The following is a 20,851-nucleotide window of genomic DNA, read 5'->3' as shown; positions in this document are numbered from 1 at the left end:
CCCGAGTAGCATCCCCGGATCCTGGGCCTGTTTTGCCGTCATTAGCAATTTAAAAATGATTATTTGCAATGCAAATTCCTTTGCATTCCTTCTAGTCCCCCTGATCCCACGGTCTTGATGGCAGGAACGGAGTCTAGAGAATATGAAATGTTTGCCATCTGCATGAGAAATGCAGCAATTATCCTGGTCTCTGGTCTCCGAGCCAGAAGGAGTTCGAAATTAAAGCTCCAGTCGGAATTGAAAATGAATATGGGTCAGGACAAATTTTATGAATCTGCCAACAAAGGAGGATGTTTGCCAGAGAAATGGGAAAGAATATCCATAGATCCTGATGGAGCACTTTGTGCTCTCCACACCTACCGAGGTGCTAAATATTCGCACACTTGTGCCTGCTCACTACAACCTGTCCCCAGATGATCCCACGGCTAACTTTTTCCATAAGCGTAATAATGACCGGGCCATAATAGACAGCAACTAGACGCAATACACACAAAAATTGAAATACAGCTCCCAGTGCACACATTTTCCTCTCGGCCAGCTGGGGGAATCTGGGAAATGGGAGATGGTTGGCTGTTTTCCTGCTTTTCCCGCCATTCTATAGTATTCTCCACTGCCTACATCGCGGGGCTGTGAGGCGGCCATAATGTCATTTAATTAAACGCCAGAGAGCAGTTGCCAGGACCTCCTGGCCGGGACCCTTGGCTGTTGTTTGCTGTGTTTGCTCTGCTATTTGTATTTTTTTCGGCCAGGTTTGTTCATTTTTTGGTGGAAGTATTTCGGTTACTTGTGCGCGGGGTCAGCGGGGGCAGCTAAACGGTTAACCAAAGTTATCGGGAATCCAGCATCGCCACATAATTTGGCCAAAAGCGAGCTGAAGCCAAAAGCTGAAGGCTGAAAGCTGAACGCTGAACGCCGAAGCCAAAGCCGAGGCCAAGGACGAGCAATTTATGTTAATTTGCATAGATATTAAAAATTGTTAGGAAGTCATTAGTAGGCATCAGTCAAATGACGCAGCCTGCATATAAATTAAGCATAATTTTATTAGGCACACTCCCGGGGAAGGTCACCCACTTGACAAATGTCCGCGGGGCCAGCTCGAACATTAACAAAAGCCAACAAAAAAAGGAGGCAACTTGGCCCGAAAAACGTGTGCTCGTTGTCGTATTAATTATTAGTTTTAATTGCGTTTTGTTTTCCCAGCCGTTGCCGAATTCAAGAGTGAGGCTTACATTCAACCACCGAATCAAGGTTTCGACCCTCTGACAACTAGCTGAAAAATCTGGCCCAAACGGCAAATCCCCAAAAACAGTGGCTTATTAGGTTGTATAAATTAAAATATTTTAAAAAAGTCACATCGCTTTTAAATGGGTTTTCTTGGAATTTAATACAGTTTGCGGAAAGTTAATATATTTTTAATTATATTTCGAAACAACCCCCCCTGAAATATTTCGAATACATGCCACTGGCCACACATATCCCTGTGTGACTTGGCCTTTTTGCACAAGGACGCCAGCTCGAATAACCCCAAAAATTGTGTGCAATTAAATACTTTAAACCATAATGTATTTTTCACAAGTTGAGCAATGTTGACCATTTGGTTGCGGATGTGGTTGATGCCCCTATTCCGGGCCATGCCCGTATCCAGCCGCCCCTTCCACTCTGGGCTCCAGTGTAAATTACATGCACAAGAGGCCAACAAAGAAAACTCATTTGTATTCCGAGACCCGAGGTCTTCCAGCTTAACCCCAACACTGACCAGCCAACCAACCAACCAACCAAACCCACCCACCGACTGACCATCGCCCGCAAGTCAAAAGCTTAACCGCAAGCAATTTTATTATTTTTTTTCCTACTCCTTGGTATTTTGCTTTTTTATTTTTGTTTGTTTTAACAACAAAACAAAAAAATACACATCCAGAGAGATAACTAATTCGAGTTGCGTCTGCTGTTAGCTTATCAAAATTTTAATTTTTCGGCCAGGTTTGTTCATTTTTTGGTGGAAGTATTTCGGTTACTTGTGCGCGGGGTCAGCGGGGGCAGCTAAACGGTTAACCAAAGTTATCGGGAATCCAGCATCGCCACATAATTTGGCCAAAAGCGAGCTGAAGCCAAAAGCTGAAGGCTGAAAGCTGAACGCTGAACGCCGAAGCCAAAGCCGAGGCCAAGGACGAGCAATTTATGTTAATTTGCATAGATATTAAAAATTGTTAGGAAGTCATTAGTAGGCATCAGTCAAATGACGCAGCCTGCATATAAATTAAGCATAATTTTATTAGGCACACTCCCGGGGAAGGTCACCCACTTGACAAATGTCCGCGGGGCCAGCTCGAACATTAACAAAAGCCAACAAAAAAAGGAGGCAACTTGGCCCGAAAAACGTGTGCTCGTTGTCGTATTAATTATTAGTTTTAATTGCGTTTTGTTTTCCCAGCCGTTGCCGAATTCAAGAGTGAGGCTTACATTCAACCACCGAATCAAGGTTTCGACCCTCTGACAACTAGCTGAAAAATCTGGCCCAAACGGCAAATCCCCAAAAACAGTGGCTTATTAGGTTGTATAAATTAAAATATTTTAAAAAAGTCACATCGCTTTTAAATGGGTTTTCTTGGAATTTAATACAGTTTGCGGAAAGTTAATATATTTTTAATTATATTTCGAAACAACCCCCCCTGAAATATTTCGAATACATGCCACTGGCCACACATATCCCTGTGTGACTTGGCCTTTTTGCACAAGGACGCCAGCTCGAATAACCCCAAAAATTGTGTGCAATTAAATACTTTAAACCATAATGTATTTTTCACAAGTTGAGCAATGTTGACCATTTGGTTGCGGATGTGGTTGATGCCCCTATTCCGGGCCATGCCCGTATCCAGCCGCCCCTTCCACTCTGGGCTCCAGTGTAAATTACATGCACAAGAGGCCAACAAAGAAAACTCATTTGTATTCCGAGACCCGAGGTCTTCCAGCTTAACCCCAACACTGACCAGCCAACCAACCAACCAACCAAACCCACCCACCGACTGACCATCGCCCGCAAGTCAAAAGCTTAACCGCAAGCAATTTTATTATTTTTTTTCCTACTCCTTGGTATTTTGCTTTTTTATTTTTGTTTGTTTTAACAACAAAACAAAAAAATACACATCCAGAGAGATAACTAATTCGAGTTGCGTCTGCTGTTAGCTTATCAAAATTTTAATTGCATTTTTTTTGGGTTTTTTGTGCTCCTTTGAGATTTGCCCGCTCGGCTTATCTATTTATTATACTCGGCGAATGTGGTGTGGATTTGTTTTGCCGCCAGTTGTTCGATACAATCCGGCTCTATTCTTTTTTTGGCCGTATTCGCCCGGGAGACTTGGCGTCGTCATAGCCAGCTGGCTCACGTTCGCCGGGAAACTCCGATTCCTCGATGGCGCTCAGGCTCTCTGGCCCTATGGCTCGCCGGCCCTCCGCTACTCCCACTTCCGTTTCCGGCTGCGTCCGCACTGCTCCGCTCCGATATTAAATGGTGCGCGTAATTAGATTTTAAATTTATTGTTTTGTGTGCTGGTATTTATTTTGTCTGCCTTGGTGTGCATAACAATGCAATAGCTGCAATAAATAAATAAACAAAAACGTGAATGTGAATCCAATGGGTCTGCCTGCTGCCTGCTGCCCTATGCCATTTCTGTTCACTGTTCACTGTTTACTGTTTTCTGTTTCGTTGGCATAGCTGGGCCTCTGAGGAATAAGGCCGGGGAACCTATTCCCAGAACAGGATGATCTACGGGGCGTAGTGGCACAGAGCCAAAAATAAATTGAATTTGGCAATTGATTACACCTGATTGATGCCTCTGCCCCGTCGAAGGCCTTAAGTCCACCGCAGACATGTGCAGATTTAAGAGTTAATCATGGTGCGCACTCCACCTGCTGCTGCTTGAAAAACCCGAATCCCCTTTCCGACTAATTTATGGCTCATCTTTGCCAAGCTCGCGCCGCAAAATGCGGGCATCCAGCGACCGATTCATGCAGCGTCATCCAGACCGCAGACAAGTGTCACCGCAGACAAGATACTGGTGCACGGATGTGCAGCCACTGGCTGTGGAAAAGTGGCAGGCAGATGGACAGACAGGTTGCCTAGAGATGGCCACAAATTGATTTATTATTATATTAAAATACCTACGAAAATGAAAGTGATATTAAATAATAGATAAAAGCATTCTTTGGATGAAAATTGAATAGTTTCCTTACTTATTTTTATGTTTAAGACACTTATTTTGGATTAATATAATTTTAAAATGTTTATTATATAAGATATTCTCTATAAAAGATAAAAATCTAAGCTTCTTTAATTTAAATTTAATGTTTAAAACAGCTACGCAATACCCATCCCTAGCCAGAGTCTGAAATCTGCATAAATTTTTTGGGGGCAGGCCGCGTGAGTAATGAGCGCTTAATAAGGCGCCATTGGCATATTTTAAAGCTCCGGATGGTGGAAAGTGTATGTTTCATAATTTACATATTGCAAAAATATTTGCACTCATTAAATATGCACAGAATAAATGTGAGCGTGCCACTGCAGTAGTGGCTGTGTTTTCATAAATCAAGGCTTTTAAAAACGCCACTGGTTCTACTTCTGCTGCTGGTGACGAGTTGTCGCAGCAGCCAGAGGCCATATCAACTGGCATATCCTGTAAAAGGAATTACGAAATGGACTGGGTGAGTGTGTGGGTGGTACGAGGTCCTCGACCATCTGGCCTTCCTTGTTTACACATGTTCAAAACGCAAATGAGCCGGAAAGCGCTGATAATGCAACAAACTGACAATTGACGATTCAACACATTTGTCGTGGGCCACCAGGTGTTTATACATTTTGTTAAAATTAAGTTTCACATTTCCCTTATAGGTTCAGATACTTCTATTTAATTTGGGTTTAATGCCAAAGACTTATCCCAAGAAGTGGGTATCAGATAGTAGCTTTCGATGTCTTTCCTTGCATTTCCTTAAAAAAACATCGATGGAGTCATTTCATCTTTGAACCCCTACTGACTGAATGTCCTACATCCTGGGAGAGCCTTCTTTGTCTTGTGGACAGCATTTAAAAAAATATGCCAATAACACGGCCAGCAACACAAATGATGCGTTTCCTTTCAGTCGTGAATCAAAATGAGCTGCCAGGCCACATGCCTGGCTGCCAGGAGATAGCTTATCCGTATCAGCAAGGGGCCGGCCACGCCCCTTTTGGACAATGAACAATGGCGCGAAATGTGTAACGGAAACCACAGCTGAGTGCACGGCATCGCCAGGATTGAGTCCAAGTCCGGTCTTCGGGCAACAGACTGGAATTGGAATTCGAACCCGGATCCGGGTGCCGGCTCAATAATGCAGACAATAAAATTTTAACGTAAATGTTGCGTAATTAAATGTGTTGGCCGCACGGCAGCGTAAAACGAGATTGAGATTGTTTTTCCTTGGATCCGACTGGCAAACAAGGAAGGATACAGATGCCAGTCGGTGGTAGGAATCCTTTCAAAGATCAGGCTGCATAACTCAGGAACGTATTGAGGTTAATGGAAAGATGTTCAGATGATAAGTTCTTTAAAAGAGGGATGCTTACTCAGGAATTCGAGAATTGCTATTTAAGAAAAGATATCAAGAGAAACATGCATACCTTGTTTTTTGGAACTCTTTAATCTTTGTCCTTACAAATAAGCCACTATTATCCACTTTTGTTAATTATTCATCAACCACACCATTTGGTATTTACACTTCAAGCATAGCTCATCGCGAATTGGAGGTCCTGCCGCCTAAGCCAGTCCGTCTCCGGATCAGACTGGCGAGCCAGGCAGCGGGCGACCACAGAATGCTCTGCGGTCGCCAGACAAATTCCAGTGCGGGAGTCTCCATCCTATCGATTAAACGATCAAAACTTCGACCGCTTATTAATGTGCGCCCATCAGCGCCAAAGTGTGGTCATATTTCAAATGTGGTCCGGAGGGGGAAAAGTAGCAGCCTTGGCATCGGGAAGCAGTTGTTCGGCGAGTCGCGATGAAGCCAGTGAACTTCCTAAACCGCTGCACTCGGCTCTTGTTAGGGGTCATTATAATGGTAACCCAAGTCTGCGGGATCACGCGGTTCTACTACGACTCCTGGAAAGGGCGCTTTCGGATATCCGCGACCCTGAATATATACTCATATTTAATAATTATCTTATTATCGAGTCTGTGGCTTGCATTTGGTGTTAACTCCTTGATTCGAAACCAGCCGGCAAAAGATTTGTTCTTTTCCATTATTATTCTATTGTGGTGGTACATGGTAGTGTTGGATTGTAGAGGAATTGTGCGGCAAATGAACAAAATACTGCACGTGCAACATAAATTGTCGGCATTGGCACGAAGCCCAAATGTTTTCCGGATAAGAGATCTCATGTTTTTAATCTTTGCAATTCAAAATGCAATACGATCCCTTTGTCTACAACGAAATGTGCTAAGTTATCTTGCACATGGGTTCATTATCTTTCAGTTTACTTTGCACGGAATAGCTGTGACTTATCAGCTGCAGGTTACCATCAATATATGTCTATATGTGGTGTTGATCGCCTCTTACAATCAATTACATCGGTGCACGAAGAGGATATCGAAGGACGTTCTTAGACTTAGAAATTCCCAAGTGCTGGAAATCGGCCAAGTTTTGACTCTTGTAGAACAACTTAAGAAATCTACTAAGGAAGTTATTCGATTGAGGTTGAAGCTACATGGAATCACCACGAAGCTCATGAAAATTTTTGAATTCCATTGGCTATGCTTATTGATTTATGGGTTCCTTCAATTCGGAATATTTGATCGCGTAACCCAGAACATATACTACGTTATTGCTATGTGTACTTTGTATTTAACGTACAACTTTACACTCCTGAAGGTCCTGACCTTTGAATCGCGGACCTCTAGAAGTTTTTCCCACTTTCATTTGACTAACTACCACCATGGATTTGATGCAACAGTGAGTAGAGGTCAGTTTTTTAAAAAAAATTATATTTTTTATCCCCATCAATATGACTTCACAGATTGAGGACCTGCAACTTCTGGATGTATGGAGGCCCATTAGGCTATGCATCTATGGCTTTCATCTGGACATGAAACTTCTTTTGAAACTATTGTCACTCGCAGGCCTCTGGATTTTTTTTCTATATTCAAAATTACTCAGAAAGATCTAAGAGTCTTCTATAATCATCACCAGTCACTTTACTGTCAAATTAAATACGCAAAGGCATTGTCTCAATTCCGATACTGTCTCATTGGCTATTATTAGCATTTTGGGTTGTCATGGTAGCGCTACTGTTGTGCTCCGATGTCAATTGCACAAGTCAAAGACTGCCTCATAGATGACTTTCGAGATACTTTGCCGGCAATTACGTAGCCGTTTCATTGTTCCTCCCGCTCCGAACAAGCTTCATAATATTTTCACTTTTATGGCAGGCGACATAAAAGACGACAGCTCCGGCAATAGCAACAACATCATCATTATCAACACCATCAGAGACCGGAGAATTCCATTCTACCTTCTACCTCTAGCCCCCATCCAGAACCTCCCCTTGGCCGTCCCTCAATTGTCGTAAAATCGTAGAATAAAAAAAACGCAACCAGCAGAGAGGAAAAGTGTGAGTGCGTAAATTTCTCTCTGGACTAGGGGTCCTTCGTCCTCGAGTCGCTCAAGTGTCCTTCCATTCTATGTCATAAAATTAACGCTTTATATGAACGTAAGCATAAGGCGCTCGATTTTTATCACCAAGGCCAACAAGATGGCCATGAAAGAGTACCGAGCTTGGAGCTACACAGACACAGAAAACAGAGACTATGGTCTTTCAAATGCTTTTTTTTCTAGTTTTTTCTCAACAAAATAATGCCAATAACCAATAATAAGTTTTTCGACACAATTTAGATACAATATTTATATTTTATAATTTTCCTGGTATTGTCTCGTTAATTTTTTTTATTGAAAACTTGGCAATATGCAATAGAAATTAAAATTAATTAACAATTTGGTGTTTAAATTAATTATTGGCCACATCACAAATTTGTAAAACAGACTACCCTCGATTGACAAAAGACCATTGCCAATTTTTATATATCTTATTATATTTGCTACATTATTATGTCCTTTATTATATTTAATAATAAAAAAAGTAATAGAAAAAATTGTAACAAATTTTTCGCTGTGTCACAAGATAAGAAAACGCTAGAGGCTATAAAAAGTTTAGAGTTGAATTAGAAAACAGAGAGCCCGGGGACGATGGGCGCTCGAAGATGGCCCGGGAACGAGTGCCTAATTATTTACGTGCAATGAAAGTTATGAATTGGGGCCAGGTCGAGGCGGATCAATGGGGGAGAAGTGGGAGGAGATGTTTACAGATTTCTCCCCAGAAATTCATTCCTGTGCCTTTCCTGTCTGGGTATTGTCAGGGCTTGGGCCGAATGGCTTCAGTCTGGTTTTGTAGTCAGGCCCTTATACACAGTCTCGTGTTGTGTCTATGTGTATAAGCATAATTCGAAGTGCTCTGAAATTTCAATAGCGTCCAGTGGTATCCAGGCGTGATATAAATTTTACTCAGTAAACTACACAATATTAGCCAACCAAACCGACCCAACATGCTCACGGCCAAGCAGACCGAACTAAAGATGATGGACTGCGAGACGGAGACGCTGCCGGAATCCCGTTCTAGTTCCGGCCAGGAGCTGAAGGCCCTGTCGGAAATGGCCGACCTGCGCAAGCCGCTCAAGGAGATTGTCGACTTGCGCTTCAAGCATCCACTGGAGCACACGTGGACGCTCTGGTATCTGGAGAACGATCGCAGCAAGTCTTGGGAGGATATGCAGAACGAGATCACCAGCTTCGACATGGTCGAGGATTTCTGGAGCCTTTACAACCACATCAAGCCACCGTCTGAGATCAAGATAGGCAGCGATTACTCATTGTTCAAGAAGGGCATACAGTGAGTATATGGAACCCCCTGGGGACATGGAGTTGCCAATTTTTTTTGCCACTTTTCAGACCAATGTGGGAGGATGATGCCAACAAGTTCGGCGGTCGCTGGGTCATCAATATGGGGCGTGGCTCCAAACTGGAGCTCGACAAGCTTTGGCTGGATGTGGTGAGTTGCTGGCGGAGATTTGTGTCCGTTGGCTGTCGCATCGGCTCGAAAGCCCCCTCCAATCTTGCAATCTCCAACCTCCATTTCCCGTTTCCCGTTTCCGCTCCCTGACAGCTACTCATACTGATTGGCGAGGCCTTTGAGCACACTGAAGAAGTCTGCGGCGCTGTTATCAACTTGCGTGGCAAGAGCAACAAAATTTGTACGTATTACACTTGAAGAAAAAGTTGGTGTATTTTTTAGGTTATTTTTAATGAAAAATGTGGGTTAAAAAGACCTTTTTTGCTAAGCAAAGGTCATTTTATATGATAATCATTGAAGTTTCCTAATAATAGAATAGTAATAGAAATCAAGTTTTAATTATTAAGATTAGATTAATTTAATTTGAATAGCATTAAATATTAAAACATATTATTTTAATTTTCAAAATAATTCCTATCAAAACTATTAAAGTTGGTATTGGTAGAAGTGGTTTATTTTATAAACTATATTTGAGAAATTTTAGATATTTAACTTATAATCAATGAAGAAGAAAGTAATATTTTTAAGTGTTCAATTAAAGTATTGGCTCTTAAAAAAAAAATTGTTAAACCCATTCAAAGACTTATACGTTTTTCCAATTTTTATTTTTGAGTGCAGACCAACCAACAAAACTAGTGGCCTTTGAGCCGCTGCATGACAACTTCTAACTTCTAACTCATAACTTCCTGACCCATACACCCCATACCCCTACGACCCGGCTCCACTCTACTTTACTCCCAACAGCAATTTGGACCGCCAACGGGCACAACGAGCTGGCCGTCATGGAGATTGGAGTGAAGCTGCGCGACCTGCTCGCCCTTCCGCCCCACCAACTGCAGTACCAGCTGCACAAGGACTCTATGTCCAAGCAGGGATCGGTGGTCAAAGCGGTTTACTGCGTGTAAGCCGCCTCAGTTCCACTCGCCTGATGCCACTTCGTCCCGAAAACCAACCAACCAACGCATTTTCCATGGCAGCCGCCTCCAGTTGCTGTTTTCAGCGCGTGCATTCCAAAAACGTAAAAAAAAAGAGCCTCTATATAGGACGAGTTTTTATGAATTTGACCATGTTAAAAAATTGCAAAGAAAACTGCAAATGTATAGTGTTCTGTGTGCGAAACTTGAGTGGGGTTTCGATTTTGTTTTGTATTTTCTTGAGGGCATCATTTGGGACTTTTACTTTTACTCAGAAACGTATAATAAAAATTGTTGTATTTCGCATTACTGGTAAAGAAAGCTAGTTTTAAACATTGGGTGATATTGAATGAGAATACTATGGCTTCTGCGGGCTAATGGTGACCCCAAGGAGTTGATTTTATGCCACTGGCGGGTCGGGATCCTTTACGCTTCAGGAAATGTTATGCAAACATATGCCGCACCAGAGCGCAAATAAAATGGTTTATATACACTTACAGCTTTGTTCTTTTAGCCGGGCAAACTAACTGTACAAACGGGCTAGAAGTGCACAGTGACTGCAAAAGATAAACGTCCACTTGGCGCGCTTGGCCGGCCGAGCGAAAAACAAAAGACCAAAAGGACCAGAGGACCAGGAACCGAAAAGGGTCAACAATGGCGGATTGTCCGTGTCCACAGGCGAGTTTTGGCCGGATCCTGTGTATCTGGTCCTGGCGTCGAGGGGCTAGAATTGCAAAACTGAAAACCAAAAACTGGAGACAATTGAATTTTGATGAAAGGCCCGAAAACGATGCACGCGGTGCGGTGCGGTGCAAGCATTAAAATTCATGCCAAGTGCTTCGAGTTGGAGTTGCGCCCTTAAAGAGCCCAGAAAGTAGCGCCTCAATCAACATTCAAATGCCGTTGGCAGCGGCACGTGCATCGGTAGCATCAACTTCATTATTATGGCCAACTTTAAGCTGACAAAACTCATCTTCTATCCCGGCATCGTTGGCTGCATTTTATGGGCCCCGGGCGGTGGCGGCTTACACGGGAGCTGTTAAACCGAAACCGCATCAAAACCGCACACGTCCCACATGGCATGGCATGCAGCTGGCCTCTCACCTCCACACCACCTGCATCCGTGCACCTTTGACATATTGCCAGGACGAGACCCGACTGCTTTGGCCCGGGAGGATGCGCCGCAAACTTTTTGCCTCCAGATGAAAATTTACAAATTAGTTGCTCTAAACGTGACATCCAGCTTGTTGTTGCTACTTTCTGTGGCATCTAAAATTGGAGTAATATTTTTGCCTTTTTCTCTTCTAGCCATGCCAGTAACAACTCAATTTAATTAGAAAATTAATTAATAATTTTGTCATTAGTAGATGGGCTTTGATGGAATCTACTTATCTTTTGTGTGGAATTTAGAGTAGGGGATTCAATTAGAATAAAGTTATAGTTGTTCTGAGGCATTATATAATTTATTATATTATGGATAAAATAAATATTATTTTAACTCTCTTTAAGAAGTCCATAGATGGCATTTAAAATTAGCAGAATATAAAATATACAAGGATTGATGGCAACTAAGTCCATTAACTCACTTATAGACTAGAATATATCTATCATCGCATCGCGCGCTTCCTGTGCGATTCCCATGCATATATCAACACTTTTCATATGGCTAACAGAAACCACACTGAGCTCCAGCTTTGGTTTTTATGGCCACACCAGCTGGACAAGCACTAGGACAGCACCACCCAGCAACCCATCCACCCACAACCCAGTGGAATCCACCACTCCCTCCTTATTCAGCTTTTGTTTATTTTGTGTATTGTCGAGACCCGCGCGTTCGCTGGTTTCAGCTTTTGGTTTGGTTTCGTTTCGGTCTTTTTCTCTTTTGGCAAAACAACACTACACAACATAAAAATAAATTGCACTTCTGACACTTGAATACAGTCGAGGAGTTGGAGAAGAAGTGGAGTGGCGGAGTGGTATACATACATAGGTGGGAGTTGGGAAGCAAATCCAGATCCAGAGATCCTGGAAACTGGAGGGCAGCTGCTACTGTTTGGGCAGCGACACATGATTAAGTGGAGTTTGCGGTTGGCTTTGTTCGGGGAATACGCATGTAAATCTATTTGGGTATACATTATCGTCGTCCAGTTGAAGCTTAACTTTTATCATATAATAAAATGTAATTTTCCAACTCGTAACTCTCTGGTAATTAGAATTTATAGCAAACTTAATCGCTTCTGAAGGGAAGCGTGTCGGCTGTGTGTATCAGCCTTTTATTTCATTAATTTGGCCAAGAACAGAATATTATAACCCAGCATGCAGTCATTTTTACAAAAAGATGGTCTCCTCCCGCAAAAAAATTCAAGACGGGACTAGACCGCACCAATGCGGAGCATTTGAAATGAAATATTAATTTGAGAAATTCCAAAAAAGCACGACGCTTCATATTTCTCTTCACAAATTTTTATTATAAATTAATAAGAATTTATGACGCTGCCAGCAATGAAAACGAAGCCCTTAACCACACGGCGGCAGATATATTTTCGAGTTTACCTTCAAAGAAACCGAAACCCGAAGACAGCCAGACTACGACCAAGGTATTTGTCTACAAATATTATTGCTATTCGAAATGTGTAGTAGCTGCTGCTGTGCCCTTGGGTTCGTTTTGGCAAAAAATTCCAGGCTCCCAAATATGCAGGCCGGAATGCCTCCGCACTCGGCACCAATGGTAATGGCAATGGTACAGATAGAGGCCAGTTCCTTGGTCCTCCCAGGCCGACCGCCCTGTCGCCCCTCCAGATAATTCTTAATATTTCGCTTCATAAATATGTAAATAAATGCCAGCACGGCGGCACGAAGGGAAGACAAAAGAAATCTTGGCCAACTCGACTCCTGTATTTTGCTTGACCATTTCCCGGAAAACGGAACCCATCTAAGACGTTCGTGTGATAGAAACTATAAAGGAATCCCACAAAAACTGCACGGAACTCACAACGGGATATTAAGCACAAAGTTGGTCACAAAGATTTCGGACGGAGCCAACTTAATGAAATAAAGCACTCGCTTAGCTCGCACACATATTCGAGGACCCCTGCCCCTGGCCCAATCCCAGCCCAGACCCATTTCCAGGATCGGAGCCAAAAACCTTAACCTAAAGCATAAGAAGTCAGTCATGAAAAGCGTACGTGAGCAATGAAAAAGTCGCAAACACTTTATTATACGTTACAGGGGGGAGGATAGGGTGGAGGAATTGAATTGGCCATGGCTTCGCCAAGCCTGAGTTTTTGGTATGGTGTGGCAGCCACATCAAAATGCTACGCGCTGCGTATACGTAATAAGTCCTATGTAGATGCAGTCACCCACTCACCCATTACTCATACGCCGCGTCATTGTGCCGCAGTCAGATAAAGACCGAGACCGAAAACCGAAAGCTGAGAACGAAAGACAAAAGACGGCCGCAGGATAGTGGAGAGGGTCAGGGGAGAGAGGGACAGGCAAGACAGTGCAGGATAGCACAGTCAGGACAGCAGCAGAAGGACACCAAGGACGATGGCAATGCACATAATGGCCCGCTCCGTGCTGCCCGGTGCGTGAGCAAGGTATTTTGGTATTTTAAACATGTGCCCAGCAGCTAATGCATAGTTTATGGCCATCTGGGCCTAGGGCCGAAAGTGTTGGTCAAATTTGGCCAGCGATTTGAGCGTTCTCACGAGGCGGATGTGGGAGAAAATGCTACAGCAGGCCATTAAATCGAGCCAACAATCAACTAAATTTGTGTCGGATCAGAGTCAAATACAGAGAAGTATCTTTCTTGTAAACTAATTAAAGAGAAAAATATATAAATGCAATTAACATACACTTTTATAGAAAGCTATTAAAATCAAAGTCCAATAATTCAAAAGGTTTAGCTTATATCTTTAATTTTTAATAATTTTGGTTTGGTAAGAACCTAGTTTATCAATTTATGGGTCATACTAACAAAACTAAGTTTCTCTATAATACAATTCGCATCTCAATACTATATAATATCAAAAATATATTTTTAAAAATTATGTCCAAATATTTGAAGTATATTGTCATTTTGATAATGGGGTTTAAAAAATCAAAAAATAAATTTATATTTCTAGGAATTTTGCGTAAATAGCTTTAATATTTTCATATATTTTTATTCATTAAACGTAATAACCCCCTATATAATATAAGAATTTATTTTTAACTTCCTGACTTTAGGCTAGTTACTCAATAGATTTTAAGTGAGAAACTTACCAGCGATTATTTCTGGTAAGCAATAAGCCGAAAACCAAAGAAACTTATGTCCACTTCCTCAGAATGGTGCAAAACTTTCGCCCGAGGCGCCCTTTTAATTTCACACACAATCAATTTGTGTTTATTAGCTCATTATAAACATTTGAGAGCCGAGTCGAGGACTTGGCAGTCCCAGCACGTGGGTCGTATACTTAATTTGCTTAGTCAACGAAGCAAATCATTGACCAAGAGACCACCGACTCCAAGGACACTGGACGCTGAGCGCTGGCACCTCGAGAGTCGGCAGGACGTGCGTGAAGTGGTTAAGGATTTATGGAGGGGCTCAGACAAATTTTATAATTTGTATCGAAAGTGGCAACGAAAGGGAAACTACAAAGTGCACTAATTTGAGGTGTTGAAACGGCTACGGCTCCGGAGCAGGTCCAGAGATCCTTTGATGTGCACTCAAGGGTTGAAAGGTGGCATAATCAAATCAAAGTCCGGTCGCCCCGAAAAAGGTTTATTTGTTTTCGGCCGCCAAGACTGTTTGTTTGGCCGATTTGCGGTCTGGGCTTCGGGGGCTAACACCTCATTTGCGATGCAAGGCACACAACTTGAACGGGATTTGTGAAATGTCTGTAAGTTGGAGGGCTTATTAACTGTCACTTGACACAATTTAAATAAATAATCCGTCGCGTCTTTATCCTCACATACTTTTTAATAAGTATGCAAATAGGGAGTCGCGGGTATATTCACTCCGGTTCGGTTCCCCAGAAAATTTCATGTAATTTGAGTTTGAGTTGCTTGTTTTTGTTTGTTCATTTCTGTTCGAGCCAAGTTGTGTCTAGACTGTAGACTCCAGACTCTTTAAGCGGGCTCGAGATTATATGAATTTCATAATATTTCATTTTTGGGAAGGGGATGGTTGTCTTGGGACGTGAGTTGCCAAAACCCGAAAATACTCACTCTAATAAAAGAGGTCAAAGCTGTTTCATTTAAAATGTATTCCTTTAAAGCGACTCTTTTGATCCTCTACAAATTTAAGTGAAATAAATTGGAATAAAAAAGCTCTCGCCGCTGATAAAGTTCATATTGTTGTCTTTATTTTCTTGCCATTTGCTATTGCCAAAGCAAATTGAATTTGTTGCACTTCAGCCACGGCCACAAAGTGGCTCAAGAAGAGCAGCGCCGTGTAAAGCGTTATGAGGCTACATGGAGGGGTGGGAAATGGAAATGATAAGGGATTGGATGCTGGAAAAGTGCTGGCAATTTGTTGCAGCGAGCTGGCGGATTGCGGCAAGGATCCAGGGACTGGAGAATAGCCTCCGCATGGCAGGCACTGCTGCTTTATATTAAGTTAATTACTCCGCGAGGCTGGCATAATTTTCCACCTATGCATGCCTCTTGCTTATTGCATTTTTGTGCGCATTACACACTTATAAAGTGGAAGCTTGTAAATACTTACACACACATCGCGACGAGTGTGCAAGTGTGCGGGTACAAGCCGGCGTCCCCGCCGGTCGCCGCCGACAATGGCCGCTTACTTAAGCTAAAAGCTTTTGTGTATAAATTTTAATTAAAATGCAACAATTAAATGCACAGCATTCTGGCCAGACTCCGATTCCTCGCCAGCGCCTCTGGTTCCCCGCGCTTCGGCCGTGGATCTGGTACTCTGGGCACTGGGTTCTGAATTCCGGATTCCGGGTTCTGGGCTCTGGGTCCTGCCATTCTGGGTTCCCGTTTCATTTACCGCCTTTCATCGCCGCTGGCCATGCGTGTAAGTTGTATTTACAGTGGCGGCAGACGATGCATAAACCAGTGTTAAGCTCAAATTAATGACATTAATTTATGGCCGCCGCCAGGACGGTTACCGGGGCTAACGTAGCTACGGTTCGGCTCATTGCGTTTTAATAAGTTAACAAAAATGTATTGCCTACTTTGCTGCGCTTGCAGCTCCCGCTAATTTGTATTTTGTAATTGAAAATGCTCACTCACAGCCACTTGGATATCGACGCGAGCACACTGTAATCAGCACTACTTAAAGCCAATTAGCCGCAAATATGCCCGGTAAGCCCCGACCCCCTCCAACTCTCCCTCCTAATTTGCTGGGGAATAGGGATTGGGAGTTGGGCTGCCTCTGCTTGACTCTGTCAATGGGGCATGAAACGCGTTTTGTTGGCATTGCCGCATGCCACGCCCTGTTATCCACGTTTGCGGTTTGTTTGGTTCTGCTGCAATTTTGTGATATGGCCCTCGAAGCGTTTCGCTTCAGGATGCGTGTCTAGATAGAGAAATCTGTGCGTATTCAGAAAATATCGCACATGGAATGGTAGGATTTCACGGAAGCAGCTTACTAGTGGTTTATTTTCTTTTTTTATATTTAAAATACTTGTGCCGTGATGAAGAGTTATATATTACCTATATATATTAATCCTTAGTGCTCACCTCATACAATTTACCTTTAATTTTATTCCTAACAAATAATTTTAAATAGCATTCCATTTCAAATAAACTATTTCTATTACCATCCCTAGGGAAATCGCCAAACTGTCGAGTGTGCTGATATGTTCCTGTGCGTGTGTGTGTGCAAATAATTGGCAACATTTTCGCTGCCCACACACCCACACTCGCCAGAAAGGGCGACCATGGCCACGCCCCGTTGGATTCCGCTGAAAATTGCACAGCCAAATGAAATTTGCAAACTCACAAAAGGTGTTGACAATTATTTGCATAACAAAGCAAATTCCGGGCCCCTCCCTGGCGCCATTCTAAAAATATATATCCTGAAAAATCAACATTTGGAATTTAAGCTTGAAGTTGTCGTTTGAATTAGTTGGGGCTCTTTGGGTCGGCGGGGGCAGTACAATTTGTCGTCCGACCAAAGGTGGCGAATTCCAGATTCCATTCCACCCAGCGTCCAGTAGAAACCAACCGAAACCTTTTCAGTTTATTTGATGTTAACTAAAACAAAGCTCACATGCAGGTGGGCAGCCAGCGACTGGGGCTTCTGGAGGCCAACCACAGAGGGGTGACGCTGATTAAAGACGCCCCAAGGACCGCAAGTGTAAAAATAGCCTGAAAGCCTACTCCGAGATGGCCAATAGGAAGGCTATTTACAATTACACTGAAAGTTGAAAGTAGGGAGAAATAATACTTTGTTGTTTTATTTTATAAAAGCACCAAGTGGAAGAGGGTATGGGATCTATCTAATCGAGTTAATGTTTTTTTTATGAATATAGGAAGTTAAAATGAGTTTCTTTTCCAACAAATATTAATCAATTTTAATATATATCTACCACTATCTATCTATACCTTTACCACTAGAATTCGAATAAATGTACTTATTTATTACTAATTAAATATAAAGAAAATATTGTTTTGAAAATAAAAACAATCCTCTCCATAAAGTTTATCCCTCAGTGATGGCGCAAAAAAAAAACACAAACCATTGGCAGATTAATGGCGTGTAGCGTTAAGTGAATCAATTTGGTTTATGCATGGCCCAGTGGCCCAAGGATACCATCGCCCTTTGGCAAACAAAGCAGTAGGCCATGCGTGATGGCAAAGTTTTGTGTTATCTGTTAATTACATAACATTCAAAGTTATAATCTACGCCCATCATCAAAGTTACTCCAAAAATAAACTGACAGCCAGATGGTATAATTTTTTAGGCAAGTTTCATGTTACTTGTATTTTTTGCTGGGCACCCCCTCTGAGATTCTTTTCCTTTTCTGAGATTTCGTTTCGGCTAATGGAAGCCACAAATTTAAGTGAGAAGTGCCCGGGGGATGGGGCGGTGTGGCGGTGGGATGGCAGAAGGAAGCTACATAGACTGACTACAATTTGACTTACACAACTGCCAATTTGCAGCACAAAACTATAAGGCAACACCTCCGCATCCCTTGACTCGTCGCACGTTTATGGCCACGACGAACATTTTTGAGTAACAACTTTGCTGCGTGACACGAATGTCGAGCATCGAGGCACTTATAAAATGTCCTGGCATGTGATCAGCGGGTGCCTGCAACATAATGATGATGATGACGGGCATGATGATGATGGCAAGGTGACGAGGACGTGGCCAGTTCCCCGAAAAGGGTTTTTTCCAGGTCGGGGTTATTTACTTGATAAATTATCCTTAGGTGATTCGGAGCGTTGAAAACGCAGAAAAGTAGGAACCGAGGAATCGGCGCCACCATTTTTATAAATTATAATTAGTTATTTAAAAGCTTCACAGCTTTAACAGATGTGTGGATTTGACTCTTATATTTGCAAAATATGTCTCTCCTATGTGGGGTTGCAAAATGCAATAGCCTCACCACTTTTTAACCTGGCCAACACCCCCCACTGTTCCATTTGTCAGGAAGGCCAAAACCCATCAGGAAGGACTTAACTCCTCAGCCTCAAGAAGATGTTGACAAATTCTTTATCGTTTGGCATACACTTTCCGCTGATATTTATACAGAGGGCAGAGTAGGGAGGACTCTTTGCACAGCCACCTTGTAGGTTGATGCTGTTGTTATTGCCGTTTGTTAACCCATCATCAACAATCGTGACAAAAGGCTCAAATCTGTCACATTCAAAACACGTGAGCGAACATCATTTATTTTGTGGGCTTCCCCATTTCGAGGATACGCTTGTAAATGTTTTTATTTCCCTGTGACTAGGTCCCCACCTGGCGGTGCGTGTGTGTTTATTTTGGCACCACCAGTATTAGAGTGTGTGCGTGCCGAACGCAATCGGAATTCACAAATTTCGAATTTGAAATACAATTTTTTATTTGCCCTCGTCTTTTTATGCCACCACAAACAAATTGGCTTGCAAAATGAATTATTTTGCATTGAAGCCTTAATAATCTGTAACGTATTTTCGATATTGACTGAAGGGAAGTCAAAATGTATGCATGGTTAGGTTGGCTTTGCAACTGCCATTGGCCAAAATGTAGTTTCCTGAATATGCAAATGGCCAAAATGCCCGAAATCATTGGCCAGCTTAGAACAAAGAACACTTCCATTAAGGTAAGCGGTACTCGTGTCTGGCAAACTATCCAAATTGTTGGGTATTATTTTTAATAAGTTACGGCAATCCGGCTAAAACAGCCCAGTGCCGCCTTGATCTTTGTGCCCAAAAGTGCTTACTTACGATACACTCTAAGCCACTTAACGTGAGTCAGCAAAGCGAATCTCATTAACAGGCTTTAATTTTGAAAACACACTTAAGTACGAGGCGTCCCCATGCCACTCGGTAACCAGCCAACCCGTCCTGCATCCCGCTTACCAAGCTCCAACTCGGCCAAGTCGACAACTCGACAAGCCGGCTGGCAACCCTCATCAGGAATATGGAAGGACAACGAGTGCAGAACAGTACACAGACAGGACGAACCCGGCAAGCTCATCATCCTCTCCGCTCCGCCCGCCGTCATTTAGTAGTCTACTTAACTCGTCTAAGGATACTCGTGGCAGGAGCAGCCAAAGCGGCACAAGCAGAACTGGAGCAACGGCAGAAGCAACAGCTTGAGCAGCCGTTTGAGTTTCCTTTCCAATTGAAGGCAAAAGGCACAAGGACGAGCCGTGGCGATGGCATCTGCTTGGCCAACTCCCTGCCACTCGACTTGGTTAATGACGCGGGACTCACACAGGTACTGGCCAAACTACCTTTTGCACTTGAAAAAAAACCATCTACTTTTGCATTTTTTAGAAGAAATATAATATAAACAAAATCAATACACAGTTTGTGAATATAAAAAATTTTGATTAGAAAGTCCTAATTTTAAGGATAGAGGAATTTCTCGGAGTGTACAACATCCCGCACACTATCTGTGCAAAAGTCCGCAATCTGCTGGTAGTGACAGCGCACAAAGAGGGAAAGTCTTTTGCCATAACAGCAATTAATTGGCCCAAGTGCCTGACAGTAAATAAAGAGTTTCTTTTTATATTTCGCCAGCACAAAGGTTTTCCCGTCGAAACGGAGCTCGACTTGATGCCAAGATGTTGAAATACTGGGATGCTTGGAGAGTTGCTGAGTTGTCTTTTTGTTTAGCCCCTTTTCAAATGAGCAATTACCCAACGAAATTGAGCTCTGAATTTAAAATGTACTCTTAAGGGCATCGGGATAAGGCGCGTATAAATACCTCAAAGGCTCGCAGTCGGATTCGGAGAAATGCCCCATCGCCCCCGGGCGACCTCCACGGTCTAATCTAATCATTGTCACGTATGCGCTCTGGGCACAATATTTGTTTTATTTCAGGAAATTAATCATAAACACATGCAGAGCGGTGAACTGCATTCGACAGTCTGTCGTGGACCCTCAAATTTTTGTAATTTTTTTGGGGGCGAGTGGAGGTCTCTGTCCCTCCCCCGACTCTACTCGCAAATTTCGCAATGAAAATTTCAATTTATTTTAGCCTGCGGCTGCAACATTTTCAGGCTTCGCCGGGGCATGACGCCACGGCAGTCTTTAATTTCCGCCTGGCCTTGGTGTCGAGCCCTGGCCCCTGCACAGCAAATATAAATAATAAATCCCTGTATATACAGATAATTATTTT

At 42.7% G+C, this 20,851-nt stretch overlaps 2 protein-coding genes across 2 annotated transcripts; both read left to right on the top strand.

Annotated features, from left to right (window-relative positions):
* The first annotated feature begins 6,027 nt into the window (after window positions 1-6,027).
* LOC26514675 (uncharacterized protein CG32395) lies at window positions 6,028-7,047 on the top strand. The gene is made up of 2 exons (XM_014910167.1): window positions 6,028-6,988; window positions 7,043-7,047. Exons 1-2 carry the CDS (start codon window positions 6,028-6,030, stop codon window positions 7,045-7,047), a joined length of 966 nt encoding a protein of 321 aa, XP_014765653.1.
* Window positions 7,048-8,422: 1,375 nt separating this feature from the next.
* On the top strand, window positions 8,423-10,272 carry LOC6493761 (eukaryotic translation initiation factor 4E1). The gene is made up of 4 exons (XM_001958349.4): window positions 8,423-8,968; window positions 9,028-9,127; window positions 9,242-9,329; window positions 9,893-10,272. The coding sequence occupies exons 1-4, from the start codon at window positions 8,625-8,627 to the stop codon at window positions 10,051-10,053; spliced, it is 693 nt and encodes a 230-aa protein (XP_001958385.1). The 5' UTR covers window positions 8,423-8,624; the 3' UTR covers window positions 10,054-10,272.
* Window positions 10,273-20,851: the final 10,579 nt, after the last annotated feature.

This window comes from Drosophila ananassae, chromosome 2R, assembly GCF_017639315.1.
Source record: "Drosophila ananassae strain 14024-0371.13 chromosome 2R, ASM1763931v2, whole genome shotgun sequence".
NCBI classification, from domain to species: Eukaryota; Metazoa; Arthropoda; class Insecta; order Diptera; family Drosophilidae; genus Drosophila; species Drosophila ananassae.
This window is presented reverse-complemented; position numbering and strand designations above follow the sequence as displayed.

Coding starts and splice junctions, on each gene's coding strand:
- LOC26514675 (XM_014910167.1), top strand. CDS start 6,028: ATGAAGCCAGTGAACTTCCTAAACCGCTGCACTCGGCTCTTGTTAGGG.
- LOC6493761 (XM_001958349.4), top strand. CDS start 8,625: ATGCTCACGGCCAAGCAGACCGAACTAAAGATGATGGACTGCGAGACG. Junction 8,969..9,027: donor TTGTTCAAGAAGGGCATACA/GTGAGTATATGG, acceptor GCCACTTTTCAG/ACCAATGTGGGAGGATGATG. Junction 9,128..9,241: donor ACAAGCTTTGGCTGGATGTG/GTGAGTTGCTGG, acceptor GCTCCCTGACAG/CTACTCATACTGATTGGCGA.